General features: G+C 33.2%; 1 protein-coding gene across 2 annotated transcripts; it reads right to left on the bottom strand.

Moving 5' to 3' along the window:
* Positions 1 to 4,833: 4,833 nt before the first annotated feature.
* Positions 4,834 to 15,258, bottom strand: LOC124364293 (TOX high mobility group box family member 4-B-like). 2 transcript variants are annotated; one of them, XM_046819652.1, is made up of 5 exons: positions 15,135 to 15,258; positions 9,819 to 9,903; positions 8,350 to 8,486; positions 5,857 to 5,958; positions 4,834 to 5,012 (listed from the first exon to the last, which is right to left on the bottom strand). In XM_046819652.1, exons 2-4 carry the CDS (start codon positions 9,897 to 9,899, stop codon positions 5,907 to 5,909), a joined length of 270 nt encoding a protein of 89 aa, XP_046675608.1. In that variant the 5' UTR covers positions 9,900 to 9,903; positions 15,135 to 15,258; the 3' UTR covers positions 4,834 to 5,012; positions 5,857 to 5,906. The 2 variants fall into 2 exon arrangements, with proteins under 2 accessions (XP_046675608.1, XP_046675609.1); XM_046819653.1 differs by having other exon boundaries at positions 14,926 to 15,229.
* Between the last annotated feature and the right edge of the window lie 1,211 nt (positions 15,259 to 16,469).

The raw sequence follows: 16,469 nt of genomic DNA, 5'->3' as shown, positions 1-16,469 counted from the left end.
CATTTTTTATATTCTTTATGTCTCCCCTTGAATCCATTCAATACTCTCTGAACTCTGTGAAAATTGACATTTAAAATAATATCTGTACATTTTGGTCTTTTAGTCTGCTTCGTATTTAAAATATCATAGTGTTAGCTTGTGATTTGTAATTCTAGTTGAAAAATTCTGTCTTTAAATTTTGCCAAAAACTTAGCGTTAATTATTTTGTTAGTACTATAAATGGTTCTTAAAGTCTGAAGTAGTCTGTATGATCACTCAGATCTATGTTCATATATTACAGGGAATAGACTGGACAATTTGAATCGTCCTAGCTACGAAAAGTAATCAACTAAGGCACCAAGCTTAATTTCCTTAAATCCACATCAATTTCAAGATGCATATTTTTCAGTACATGGTTCAAGTGCAATTTTATCTTTTAACTCTCGCGTTGATAATATATCATTTAGGCTGCTTGAAAAAGGATTTTTGATCTGCACACATTTAATTATAATAGGCCCATCACCCAAAGGCTCAAATACAACTTTTATGTCTACAATTATAGAAATATTTGGCATAATCCTGTTCTCAAATAATTTGTTAGGTCTGAAGAGGCATGGGAATATAGTCATGTTGACATCAAACTTAAAATCATCGTGAGTGCACAGAATAAAAAAAAAATTCCTCCCAATCATCCTCAAATTGCCAGAGCCATGGCTCTTGAACCAAAGTTCTAAAAGACAGCTCCCATTTACACATATGAAACATAAAACCAGATTAAGGTGTTTCTCCCAAGGACTGTGCATTCCTGGGTATAGGGAGGACTCCATATATTAGGTTTCACTGTATTCACTGAAATTGTACAATGTTTTCCATTTATTTTTGTAAGGCTGATTTTCTTTTCAGCTTAATTCTGCCCTTCATTATGGGTCCCTGGCCTTTGTGGATCTTATCAAACAGAATAAGGTCAGTCAGTAAAGTACAAGATCAACAGTACTGATAAAAAGACCAATGATCACAGACGGGATTTGAACCTACGCTGCCTAACTCAAATCCGAAGTCTTAGACCATCCATCCATAGTTTTTCCCAATGATGTTCAATCTATAAAGATATTGCTCTCCCTCCTCTATATTCATAAATAAGGTAAGGTTTGAAATGGATATACTTTCATGTAAATACAAAATACAGCCTTAGTCTGTTTTATGTCTTGAATTTTTGGACAACACAAAATTTTAGTGAACAAATTATTTAACATTTTGTTTACTTGCATTGATAAACACCATAACGAGGAAAATGATGCTAAACAACGTATAATACGCTGAAATTGTCATAACGTATTGCTTGATCACGAGTCTTAAGACACAACTGAATAACCCGGGATAGAAAATGGTAGGTACTGGGTTGGCCCTACCTTTCTGCACTTGTGAATTTGGTGGATTTAAACAAATTATTGATAAAACATTTTAACTCTGAAAACATGCATGCGGAATAGGGTACTAATTTTAATTTTTTACTCTCAAGTCTTCACAGGGTTATGATGTAACATTAACTAAAATGTGACCTGTTATAAAGGTAATTTACTGTCCTGCATTATGAAATAAATAAAATAATTATATTTTATGGAGAAGAGGGATAATAATAATCTTATATACTTGGTAATAAAATCATATTTTTTATATATTATTAAAGATTTGCATTACTTTTTCACTGAAATAAATTATGTAAAAGATATATTAGGTTCATTTTTGTAATGAAAAAAAAATAAAATAAAAGAAACACATTTTTGAAGAACTGGGAGTAAGCTTCAACCTCAACTTAAATAATTCATATTAGTTTCCACAAGAATGTCCCTAATGCCACTTAATCTACAAAACTATCAACAAAATTACAAATAACTCTCACAACCAAACCAGTAACAGATATTTGTTATTGCACATTACATGATTCTGCCCGTCCGGGAAAAACCGTATGAAAAATAAAAACCAATCACACAAATCGAAAACACAATTTCTGTTGAAGGTGAATTGTGAGCTAGTCATTGCATTATGGCTACTGTGTCGTTGGCGGAAAAGAAAAAGGTGCAAGCGGTTCTGGTTTTGCCCAATTAGTTAGACATGTGAGGAAGTCGGGACCTTCTATGTTTATTTGAAAACCTAAGAAATGACAACCGAAAGTTTTAACTACTTTTTTATACTAGTTGTTTCTTTTTATGAATTGCACTAGATGCAACATCTTTTGATTCAACGATTGATATCAAAATTTCAACGTCAATTTCCCCCATAACTTTTAAATAAGCCACTGAAACACACAAATTGAAGGCATCGCCAAAAACGCAACACATAATCAAATTGAATGCACACTGTAAGGTTCAGAACTCAAACAACTAAACTCGTCTAGTTTGAAAGCGTGCATTTGGTGACATAGGTCACTGAGCCGGGAGAATGACATGGCTACTGTGTGGCTCCAGCTACAACATGGGTACAAATCGTACCCGTGTTGTAACTATAATGTGAAAGGTCTCCTACACTTCAACAATCAACCAAGAAAAACTCCCCGTCTGGTTTTTTTTCCCAGACAGGCAGAATTGCGATCGTGCCAAGTATAAACTCTCAATTAAGAACCGGTACTTCTGCAGATGACAATTATATACATCCCAAGTTTGTTGTGATCTTAATTAACAAGTTTCATCGCCGATTCAGAGACATCCAGACAAAAAAAATAGAAAAAAAGAAATCCAAACTTTTTGGAAGATTTTTATTTGTACACTATCACTCACAGATTACACTTTTGGTGGGGGGGGGGGGGGGGTACTTTTCGTTAGAAACATTTAAGGGGTAAGTGAAATGAAAATCATCTACATTTTCTGCAAATATGACAATGATTTTCATTTTAGATGATTTGAGGTCACTAACTAGACTATTTATGAGTGAGGCAGAGAAAGTGGGGTTGAAGACGAATGATGCAAAAACTAAATATATGCACTTTAGAAGGAATCAAAATCAAAGAGGAGGACCCCTACAAATTGATGGGCATGTTTTCGAGCAAGTGGAGAACTTTAAGTACCTTGGGGTCACAATATCAAATAAAAACACAAATGAACCAGAGATACAAAATAGGATCAACTCAGCAAATAGATGTGTATATGCATGCAATAGGATACTTTCAACCAAATCTCTCTCTCACAAAACTAAAACTAGAATATACAAAACAATTATATGTCCAGTGCTTTTGTACGGATCCGAAACGTGGAGGCTAAATAAGAAGGATGAGAAAAAGCTTCTAGTTTTCGAGAATAGAATTTTACGTAAAATTTATGGGCCATCATATGAACAAGGGGTATGGAGAAGAAAACATAATAGAGAAATCAGGGAGCTCTACAATAGTACAGATGTAATAGGAGAAATAAAGTGCAGAAGACTCCGTTGGGCAGGCCATGTTTTGAGAAGAGAAGAGGAATGCAAACTGAGGAGGGTAATGTACGGTAACCCAGAAGGAAGACGACCCCGTGGGAGACCGAAAGTGAGATGGTGGAACCAGGTGAAGGCTGATATGGAGAAGGTGGGCGCTTCAGAGGAAGATGCAGAGGACCGTTCAAGATGGAGGAGCTTTGTTGGTGCGGCTAAATATCACCTCCGATATAAATGGCCCTGGGAGTAAGTAAGTAAGTGAAATGAAAAAGGTTGAAAACCACTGCTTTAGACAATAGACATACTACTCTTTATTCATGAACATTAAGTTTAGAAATTTTGTCAATGTGTACTTGGTTCTTATTTATTGAACCAATTATAGGCTTTAAAATATTAGTTAATTAAGCCTATTCTACTATATGCTTAATATTCATATACTGCTTGAATATGATCAAACATAATAACTTTGTTATACAATACCACAGACTACAAAATATAATCAAACAAACGATACATCGATCATGAGCAAGACTAACGAAATATGAGGAATTTTTGTTAACCATGCAGCTTGTTACCTCGAGAAAACTGAATATCGTATTATACAGACGTTGACATTGAAAGAGTTAAGGTAAAATTTACAATGGGTAGGGGAGGAAGTGTACGTCACCTACTGAAGGTCAACCCAATAGTATGTGTACACTCACTTACCATTAAAATAGAGGTCCGCCACAGGTTAATAAATGTGACATCACTGTAGACAAAAAGATGTTATTCCCATTTTGCTAGCACAGCACAGATGATTAACAACAGTAACAGTTTAATGGTGAAGGGTAAATCAAATTTTACCACACTGAAAGGAGTACCATTCCTTTTTTGTTTACAGTTGAATAATCTTCAGCAAAGTGTTATTGTATCCGCTAACACTACACTCAATGAAACTCGTAGTTGAAACGTGAAATTCATGGCCATAATACGCATAGCAAAAAAATATGCTGAAATTGGACAATGTCAATTACGTAAAACCCTTGACAGCCATGTTGTAGTATCTTTGAAGGTTTATAATTTTGTTGAACGACAAATTAACTCATATTCCTTCGACAGATTAAAAAAATTTCTATTCCTGGCTGTTGGAGAATTCATTTTATAGCTTAAACGAATTTTTCAAAATTAAAAATATGGATTTTTAATGATTATTGCGTTTTTGTATTTTGTTACAATGACTGTTGTGCCGTTAGGCTTCATTTTTGTTAGTTTTAAGATTTTGACGTGGCTGTAAGATTTATAATAATGAGCTGTATTTATGACTTTGTTAATGATATTGTACATTTTAGTGGCAAATGAAATGTGTTCTGGTTGTAACTTTCTATTCATATAATATTGTGATTTAGATTAAATATCAATCTTATGATTGACTTTTACAAGGAACTCATTAAATGAACACAAGAAAAATATACTATACATTAATATTTATAATTATATCAATAAGGATACAATTTTCACATTAGTAAAATCATGATTAAGTTCATATAAAAATAACTTGTAAAATAAAATATACTATCACGTATACACCAACTGGAGATAGCAATCCGCAGGTAGTAAATCCTCGATTACTGTAGACATTTCAGCATCTGAAATGTAGACATCATAATATTAAATTAGCTAATATACAGTTATAATAAATTATTTTGCTTAAACTAGTAAATCTTTGAAAGTTACACTACGAAAAGTTTCCAGATCTAGATGAAGTCTTGATGAGCTACTCTTTTTCTTAGACTGGTATTTAGTTATCAGTCACAATGATAATAGTAAAACAAGAAGGGTTTAGAATAACACCTGAAATAAAATAATTGTGGAAAAGTTATGGTATTTCAGCAAAATAAATACTGCTCTTCACCAACCATTCTTTCTAACAATTTATTATCTTTAATTTCAGAATGATAAGACTTTGGTATTTAATGAAAATCCAATAAATATGTACCGCCTCTGAAAAAAATACTGGGATTTTGAACAGTCGTTCCTTTAAAACTATTCGAGATAAATGATTTATACTCATATTGAAATAACTAAATTTTGTTTGTGCAGCATGGGAGGAAACGTTGACCTTGGGATGCGCAGGACAGCTGCGTGGTGGCAGTCTGCTATTCCCAGTCGCAAGTATGATATGTACTGCGAAACAGAAGGCACAGTGTGTTATATGATATTTTGAATTTAAATCGATTATTGAGTGTGCAGCATCGGTTTCAAGTTACGTATCAAGGTCACTGGTTTCATCAGTTTCATGACACCGGAAGTGTGTTGAAAGAACATTCAATTGGCTGGCCAAAAACAAGTGATTACAAAATCTAAATTGCAAAACCCCATATCTGACAATTATGACGATTACAAAATACCTCTTATGTCAAATGTACATTTAGTCATCATTAATGTTAATTGCAAAATGTATTCTTGTAGAGTGATATCATTACTTCATACCTATCCTTGTAGAATAGACTCATATTTACAAGCAAGTGACTCCAACCACTTCACGTTTGCGGACCATTCTGGTTAGACGTTACCCAAGAGTTGAACACATCTCTGAAACAAGAATACATATTTAACTATGTGAAAATCTTACACAACTTAGTTTATTTATAAACAAATTGCTTTTCCAAGCACTGACTCATATCCTCTTAAGAGATCTCAAAAATCGCAAAGGTTTCCTTACAGCTTATTTGAGAAAAGAGAATCAAATAGTTCCTGGAATGGCCAACTATACCGAACTAAAAGTTCACTAGAGGAAATTCCACATCCTAGACTTGTCACCACTGCTAGGGAACACAAGGTATCTGGAACATTTCTGTTATTGCCGATGAACACTGTAGTTTGTTTATGAAAAAAAGTATGTTCTTCATTGGATTTTTAAATCATGTATCATATTTAGACCAATGCCAACATTAAATTCTATGTTTAACTTGAAAATTTAATGATGGTCAAATCAGAATCCAAATCTTAAAAATAACGATTTCTGAATTTTGAACCCCAATAACCCAAGTTTTATTTCTATATAATCATCACCAAAGAAATGACGACAGTTCTTAAATCTTTGGAGATCGTCCAATACCTAAAACAAACAAACTAAAATATCAATAAAAGTAAAATAATATTATACGATTTTCAAAGAATTTCCATAGATTTCGGAACTGTTTGTTATTTTTTTCCATATTTTTTTTTTTTTTATAAGCCTTTTATTGAATAAATAGTGGCATATATTTGTATTACTAATAACAAGTATTTACAATTTTTAAAGTTTAAACAAATTTTAAACCAACTCCATCTACGATAAAAAAATATAACTATAAGTATTAAATTTTTGTAGCCATATTACAACCGCAGAACACCTGATGTCCGCATATAAACAAAGAATTGAAGGATAATGAACAAACATAGACATTAGAAAAAAATAATAGAACATATGAATTGTCTTTGCTAAATTTGAAAAATAACCTATATAAAGTTTGCAATAAATATTGAAAAAGTTCCAACATCACAATAACAACAGTTCTTTTTTTTAACAAATTCAAAATGCAGTGTATGATATGAGCAATTGTAAGAATAAATGGGAAATGACACACAATCACTCACATTATTGCTGACTGGAGTACTAGACTATGGAGCAAATTGTTAATTAGTTTCATTTTTATCCTTTTCCTTAAGGGTTAATCAGCCTCTATTAAATACGAAAAGCAGAGCTTCAATGGCTTTAGCTTTGTGATGGAAAATCTTCATAGTTATTTATATAAATGCAATGCTGTGCATTTTATTTTTAAATGATTTACTACAAATTCTATGATATAAGTTCCATAACAAGGTTTTAACATTTTGTGCAAATCTTTACTTTCTAAGCAGTATACAATAAGACAAACAAGACACTTTATGTTCTTGAACGTAAAGTAATTTTTCAACTATAAAGTGCATAAAACTGTACTCAAGAATTATGTTATAAGTTATTATTGCATTGGAATTGTTGGATTTATTTAGAATGCAGATAATTTTAAAAGAAAAACATTCAGACTTGTTTCACGTTCAAGATAATGGTTAATTTTCAGACTTTTTTATGCCGTCAAAGTTTTTAATAATAATCACCAAAATCTGTAATCATTTTCTTAAAACGTAAAATGTCTAAGTATAACAAAAGAAGTATGTTGATCACATTTTTGCACAAAAATGTAATTTAAATACATGTAACCTAAGGAGTGCGTAAAAAATTAATTTTTTTATTTCTACAAGTAGGACTCATATTTCACAAACTACAAAGATAGGCAAATGATAGAAACACTCATAGGAAAATGCTTAATAACGTGTACCTCATAGGGCACTCAACATGCTTTACTAAAGCTCGATGTATACCCGATGGAGTACACAACAGCAGTTATGAAAAAACAAGTGTACCTGATGATGGAGTACATGTCATCATGTACTTGTGTACCAGAGCACAACAATTGTTTCTATTAGACACTATCTTATCCTTCAGTTCCAGATAATTCAAAGTATTATGAGACATCATTTTAAGGAACAATTTTCTTAAATTTGAATAAACTGACAATAAAAAGGTCAAGTTATAATTTTTTGAATAGCACCATTTGTACCTTACTGTGAAATACCTTATATAAATCAGAAAAGGTTAAGGAAAAGTAAGATGTATAAACTACCTTTTTCTCCCTATACAAGAAAAAAATATGACAAAAAGAAAATTTCTTATTTAAGTAGATATTTTAGATAACCAAGACCTATTTTACATGGGTTCTAAGGTCTAAACTCTTTACTAAAAGTATAGAAATTTCACCTTTGGGCGTGCTTACCAAGTGTTTTATACAATACAAAATCTTGTACTTTATTCATACATTTTAGTTACCGGTAAATTAAAACACTGCACCTAACATAAAAAGTCCATGAGAAATTATTTTGATGCTGTTGATTGTAACGTACCTGCAATGTGTGACAACGCACTCGTTGCTACAATACTCGTCTTCCCACTCGGGATTCGTGATGGCAGGGTTTTGACAGCCATGGCGGATACAAAAGAGTGGGGCCGCAGGTGTCTGAGCCTCTGACTCACCATTCCCCTGGCACATAATACACAGGACATTGTAATTCAAGATTTTCGTTTTCAACCCTTCACCACAACTCTTAATATTAAACAATGAACTTTTCCAAATTCCTATTAGGACGATACATAACACACTATAAGTATTTCTCAATGACTTAATTTTTTACCCCTTTCAGATTAACAATTTTTTTAAATATTGGCCCCTAAAGTGCCTAGACAGTATTTTTTGAAGCATTATCCAAAACTTCTATGTCACATACAGTTATTAAAAGTCATAATTTTGTTATTTATTGACCAATTTTCATTACTTTTTCTTTTGTGCAAAATTACAATATAAAAATATTTAGCACTAAAAGAAAGCTAAATGTTCAAAACAAATTGAAATTAACAACATTTTGGATGCCCAGGACTGCAAAAGTACAATGACTACAGACTAAAACATACCTTATCGTAAAATCCAAAATTAAAATCACTTCTGCGTTTCAGTATAAATATACCATCATCACAGGATAAAAACACAGTATATAAATTGCTAATACCGATATATGTAGTGTATTTATAATTTGATGATGGTATTTTAATACCAAAATACGTGAACGATTTTAATATTGGGTTATACAACAAGGTATTTTCAGCCTATAATTAATAAAAAAAGTATATAATGTGGGATTTCAAAAAATGATAACTGACCATTTTGAATCTGCTACTGATTGATCGGCTGAGTTTGTGCTGTATGTCAAGAAGAAGAAGATTGACTTTCAATGTGAATTAATATAAAGTACATATAAAATATATTTTAAAATTGTTTGAAAACATACTTAAATCCGGACATCAGCATTTTATGCATGTTCTTAAATATACGGTTACTCGGATCATGGGTGAATGTATATAAAGGGAGTCTCAAGACCCAGAAATTTTAAAAGACAAACATTCAAATTGCACTCAATGGTCTGTTTTAAGCTAGAACACATTTATGAGGTCTTAAAGCTCAAAAAATTCCTGGGTGAATATTTCCGAGCTCCTATTTGGGGAGTATTTCATACTTACTAAATCACCCAGTGTATTAGCCCTCCCCTCCCGAAATAATTTTCAATATAAGTAACTGACCCGGATGTTCCTTCTGAAAAGAAAACACACCACGTACACATAAGCTTAATATATTGGGTAAGCAACCTATTTTTTATATCACATTACTGCTTGTGTTTCAGGGCCAACGTATCCCGCACTTAAAACATAAAATCTACTGCAGGAACATATATTGATCATAATGTGCTCTAAATTAATGTGAATCGGAAAAAAATACATAGACCTATAAGTTAATTCTCTTTTGTGTATAAAGCAATAATACCTGCTGCTGCTGACCGTTAGTGTCGATGTTGTTTGTTTGAGGTTGTTGTACTTGCTGCTGAGCCTTATTTCCTCCCATCATCCTTCTGTTTAACAGAATAATTTATGTTTAAATAAATGACACAAATAGATCTACTTAAAACATTAAAACCTATTAATCAAGTTTTCCAATTCATATATAAAAAATTTCTCAAGATTTCATTTTGTAAGCGATTTTTTAATGTGATGTGAAGTGAAAAACTTGGATGAAAGAGGTTTGTGACTCTCACTATGTAAGCCTAAGTAAGATCTATATTGAAATCTAAATCTTGAAATGCAAAACAATAATGAGCGAAACAAATATCTGGTGAACATATGAACAGCTCATTTCTATAAACCTAAACTTAATATAAAACAATCTGTTAAAAGAAGTACAAGCAAGTCAGACAGACTTAATACTGTGAATAAACAAAGATTTTATGGAATTTTTGATAACTCTTTAGCATGGTTCCAGTCTTATCTTGCCAATAGAAAACAAAGAATGTTATTCCCCAATAATGGCACTTAATTTACTATAAATAGACGAAGTCTCATTTTCTCATCAGGTGCACAATTGAGATGAGACAATGAGTCTACCACTTCACTTATTTATAAGGTATCTCTGATGTCGAAACAATGTAAAGATTCGTTTTGAGCTTCTTCGTCACCGACTTTCTTTGGATCTTTTCAGACACACGTCACTCCAGATTTCAGGAGTCAAGTCTGAGGCAGCGTCAGATACCAGAGGTTGTAATAAAAGGAAAGTGAACTGGAGTTAAATTCAACATTCAAACAGAATCAACCCTTCCTGCCATAATTACATTATGTGTAATCATTGCCAGCTGTTTTTATTTCGTTTATATACTGAGTAGGCCAATGCCATCGACAAGAACAATGGCGGTAAACATGCAATAATAATGCTCCCAGCCACACGGCCTTCATCTTTACCCACTACCTGACCCAGAACAAGACCACCGTGCCTCTACAGTCCTGACTTTGAATGGTCCATATGAATTTTTGTTGTTCCCCTGATTGAAGAGAGAGCTGAAGGGAAAGCACTGGGAAGTTGGTGGAAAACATCCATGCTCACGTTACAAGGTTCCTGAGAGGCATTCCAGTTGAGGAGTTCAAGATGCTTTCTAGGCAAGGCAGAATCGTCTCCACAGGTGTAATGATGCAGGAGAAGACCATTTTGAAGAATTTTAACCATTTGTAACAATCGAATTAATAAATCTAATTTTCTTAGATGTGCTTTACTTTCATAATGCGCCTTGTATTTTGAAGTTTTAACATGTTCTGCAGTGTCATTGGACCAACTTGTGAGAAAGCGTACATGGATAACATCCTGATGAACCTGGGTATCTGCAACTATGATGCGGAGATAAGCTGGGATAATTTAACAGACCACATGTTTTCCTTTTTATTTATGATATTTTTATTGCAAGTCAAAACAGTGTGCTCTAGTTTTAAAGAATGTGTTTTTTAGGATTATCTACCTTATTTCTTTTCCAGGTTTTTTAAAATCATAACACAATGTTGATTTGTGGTATGATATAAGTAGTGCAGTAGATACTAATATAGTTTTCAGTATTTTATATTATTTTAAAGCAGAATATTTTCATTTTCCACTGAAATGCAAAACCGATGTCACTGGCCCTACCAAACGTAAATGAATTGGCAGTTTTGGAGCAATGCAAAATCAACTTGGCTGGTTTACACCTGAACTTCTGCAGAGTAGAAATAATATTCTCGTATTCATGACCTTTGGAAAATCAGAACTGAGTTGAAGTCTAGGCTCTATTTGCTGCAGAGAACCTATAGGTTTAAGATTAAAGTAGCTAGGCAAGATTTTAACTCTCAGTTCATCTTGCAAATTCTTGTAAAGCTGCCTGGGATCGAATTAAAAAAACCCCAAAGAAAACAGCTTGTAGCAAGGACTTTTCCACTTCTGAACAATTTAATGATTTTTGTTGTCGAATCAGTTGAAGTTATTCTTGCTGACCTACCATGTAATGATGAATTAAATGACACACCAATAAAGTTAGGCCACTTTTTAATTTTGAGTGGAAGTTTGTTAGTGAGAGAGAAGTAGTGGCAGCTGTAAATAGCTTTAAATAATAGTAAGGACATTTATGGAATATCATGTAACTTTTTATAAAAGGATGTACATGTACTTTGACATACCTCATAAACTCCTGTCTTGTTGAGGGGATTTTCTCTAATGCGTTAAAATGGTCCAAGACAGTACAAGAAAGGATCAACAGTTGTAGTCTCCAGCTATAGGCCCATTTCTGTGATTCCGGTCATTACAAAATTGATTGCATCCTTGATGTTCAGTCAATTGTACAACTATCTTGAGTGACACCATCTCCTAGCCCCTACCCAGTTTGGTTTTAGGCCAGGAAAATCCACTGTCATGGCTGTGAAGCATCTTCTCGTGGAAATTTTAAAGTCTTTTGAAATAAAACATTCAACAGCTGTAGCCTTGTGCGATCTTTCTCATGCATTTGATTGTGTGTCACATGACATTCTCATTAGCAAGTTTAAAAAGTACGGTCTTGGTGAGGCTACGCTCAAGATGGTCAGATCTTACCTAGTCGACAGAAGGCAGATGGTGGCCTGGAATGGGCATAGAGTCCTCTCCTAGGCTTGTAATAAGCGGAGTACCCCAGGGCTTGGTGCTGAGCCCCCTCTTTTTGTGATCAACGACTTGTATTACAGCGTGTCTGGGCAACATGCGTTGTTTTCGATGACAAAACTTTATTCAGCTCATACTCTCCTGGCATCTGAGTGGTTCGTTGTGAAAAGATTCGCTCTCTATGAATCCAAGATCCAATTTTTGGCATTGTCCTTGTCCCATGATGCACCGTTATCCGATCCAGTGAAACTCCTAGGTTTCATTCAACCTCGATTCTGTGCTAATCTGGAACTCACACGTGGATGCACTGATTCTGGCTGAATCGGATACTGTTCCTTTTTAGAATCTTAAATCTGAGCACATCAGGATGGCCTACTATGCATTTTTTCATTATTTGCTAAGCTTTGGCACTAGGCTATGGGGCCACTCTTCACACACGCATATAGCACTGCTGGTCCAGAAAAGAGCAATTAAAGTTCTTTCTAATGCAGGTACTTGGACTAAAGTTGCCCGTTGTTTGTAGCCAATGAAAATTTAACTGTACATATTTACCAATGTTTGTAAGCAATTAAGGACAATATTGACTTGTATGTAACCAATGATGATGTGCATATACCCATGTCACCAGGGCAAGCTCTAACATTTTCTACAGGCTTCTTTCTTTCCTAAATTGTTTTACTTTTGGGTTTTAAGCTTTTCAATTTCCTACCTGTTGATGTTAGCTCTTTGCCAAAATCCAATTTGCAGTTTTTAATATGCATGAGCATGTTTTATCTCCTTCATAGAACTGTAAAATTTAGATTAGGACATAGGCTATTGTATATTTTAAATTAATGATCAAATAAATGATTTGATTTAGGGACACCAGATTTTATTTTTCGCCAGAAGTGCAGATGGCGCCACGGAAACTCACACTGGTGGCCAGGGGCATTTCCGGTCGGAACTTTCCCATCCCCACATCACATCCCAGAACGTTGAATTTATCCAACATCATATCACATTTAATGCTTATATATTTTGTGTAAATAGACCCACACATGTAGATTTAGATGTTTACTTGCAATATAGCAACATTATTTTAGTAACAGCATAATGCCAATACTGAGATTGGATTGACATATAACAATATGTCCCATCTCTAGTGGCCTTAAGTACTCAAATACCATGCACGATTTAACTTTGATTTAAGTTAGAACAATAATGTCAAAATGAATTAGGTTATAGACTAAGACTGTATTATAGTGAAGCTATATTTTTTATATGTAAAAGAAATATAGGCTACGCATTTTAGATTTAGAAAATAATACACTTTTATTTATAACAAGTTTCAGCAGCGTAGTATATACGGGTAGGGTACGATAAGCGAACCCAGTTTTTTATATCAAAGAATGTAATCATCGATACCTAATATTCGCATCTCAAATCCTAGACTATCAATCGATATAAAGCATCTATAGTCCTCAACAACAATCATACAATTTAAACTACAATATGAATTTAATATTTACAATGATCAAACAAATTATTATAACCAAAATTAGGAAAACTTAAGACGACCATATTTGCTCCTCTCACAGTTACAGTTGTTTCTTTCCCACAAATTTCACATTTAATGGGTTTTTCAGTACGAGTCCAACATGTTGAAGTCACGAAAGGCATGGCTTATCATCTTTCAAAGCAATGTCCTGTAGTTTTCTAAAATTGACTGTCATTTTTAATAATCAAATGTTACTTGTATAAAATTGAAATATTACATTACGAGTATTATTTGAAAGTGTTTACAACTGTTGGTATAGATTATTTAAGTTAATTGTTCAAAATAATTAATCAGTATCGATTTATTATATTGATGGTTATGATTAAGTAATATCGTTTGCCAATTTCGATATAAAAAACCGGGTCCGCTTATCGTAACCTACCCGTATATACAATTACTTTTACAGAGCAAGCATGTCTGACAGCATTTAAATCGTTCTATTTAATAGTTGATTCAATTGTGGCCACTTATCAAACTCCAACCTTTAGTGCAATATAGGCGAAGCTATAGTTTGTTACCACTTAAAACTTTCAGGAAATGAAAATATACTTTTGTGAAATTGTTAAAAGAGGTTGTAGGTAACATGGCTTTAATAGTATTATTAATTATTATTCCTTGTACTTAGTATATTGTATTACAAATTTATTTTATCAAAAATCCTTAGGTAATTGTGAATTAAGGCTGAGGTGGGATAAAAAGGACCTAGCCAAGCCTATTCTCCAACTATTTCTTATGTAGACATGTTGTTATGTAGCATATTGTTCTAAAATGAGAAAATTTAAGAGTCCTGAATAATGTACAGCTTATTACTAATGGAAAAATATGGTTATTCAATACACAAGCTAGAAAAAATTAGTCGATTTTAGATTATTTCCGTCAGCAATCTACAATTAAGTAAGGAAACACTCAACTCACCTTGTTAATAACAATGTAGACTATACAATCTATAAAACTGTCAACTAATTGAAGTCCATTTCAATTAATAAATTTCGGAACGAAATTGTACCGCGAGTGAAAATTCAAAGCAACAAATTAAGAAATATTTAGCACCTCTTAAGTTTGTAATAATAAATTAATTAAATATTTTCATAACAAATCTTTAGTACGTGACAGTTATCTCTTACCGGTTAAGTTGCGTTTAGTTTAGTTCAGTTCAGTGTGTACAACGTTCATTTGTTTAGTTTAGTTCAGTTTTTGGATTTTAGGGATGAGGTTTGAGGGTTAGGTTTTCTCTATCTCTATAAGGCAAGCGGTATTTTTATACCATAATGCTCTACATTTCCTATGTTGTGGTGCTTTATAAATTTGATTAGTAAATCTATTTTATAATTGTATTTATATCACATTACGCTTAAAAATACAATGACTACCGATATTTTAAAACTACCAAATTTTGTATTGAGACTTATTGTGTACCTATATTAATAGAAGAACGTAAACTGATGCGCCGCTCGCGGACGTGTGTTTATAATGTGAATTAATAGTATTTGATTAAAATTAATTTAAACCAACAAGAGAGCATAATACATATTACTTCTTAGCCTGAATACTGTGGAGTTTCGAAGACATTTAGGCTAAACGTGGTGACATAGTATTCCCCACTCAGTCCTTTTTTATCATATCGAATATGACAAATAAGTAAGTAACTCAAAATATTCACTATTACAAGTTGGGTATGGATTAATATAGATTTATACTCATTAGCCACATGCTCCTAGATGGCACAAGTTGTCCTGTGTTTCAGGTCATGTTTCTATTTCCGATCTGATTGAATACCGATATGACATACTATTAATGTGATGTTAGGGACGAAAAATATTATGTTAGTCAATGGAAATATATAATGAGTGGATAGAAAAAGACGGATGATAAACAACTGAAAATGTAAGAGACTTAATTCAGACATTTTTTTTCTTTTAGGACAATTAGCTGATCTAGCTCCTTGTTGCAGTTGGTCCTAAAAGGATCTTTGCGCTTGCTTCCGGAAAGCCATGATGTTCAGAATGATAAGGATGGTGGTAGGGACTTCCTTATGTTGAGATCCATTGAGGAGCAATAGCATGGTCTATATTTTAGCCATGCCACCTTAATCTAACAGAAGGGGGGGACTTGTTCTATCCCAGTCTCTTCCAATTAAAAATAGTAGAGGACAGTACTCCCTCAAGTTTAGGCTATCAACAGCCTTTAGATATAAATAAGGGAGCTCCATCCACTTCAACAGTCATCCTCCGCAGTAAAGTAGACCTATCGATCTATTAACCCTTTAACTCCAATATCTCGACATTTCCATCCAGTGGTGTACCACTCCTGGCCATATGGGGTTGCCAATTGTAATTGACACATCGGTTATTGCTGTAACCAGTGGAGGTTCAACTTGAAGGAATAAGCCAGCCAGAAGTTAACATTTCTGGTGACAAAACAAATTTATAAATAGTTTAAAACTACTAAACCTAATGGTA

Source organism: Homalodisca vitripennis, chromosome 6 (assembly GCF_021130785.1).
Source record: "Homalodisca vitripennis isolate AUS2020 chromosome 6, UT_GWSS_2.1, whole genome shotgun sequence".
NCBI classification, from domain to species: domain Eukaryota; kingdom Metazoa; phylum Arthropoda; class Insecta; order Hemiptera; family Cicadellidae; genus Homalodisca; species Homalodisca vitripennis.
Note: the sequence above shows the minus strand (reverse complement) of the source record. Positions and strands in the feature narration are given on the sequence as shown.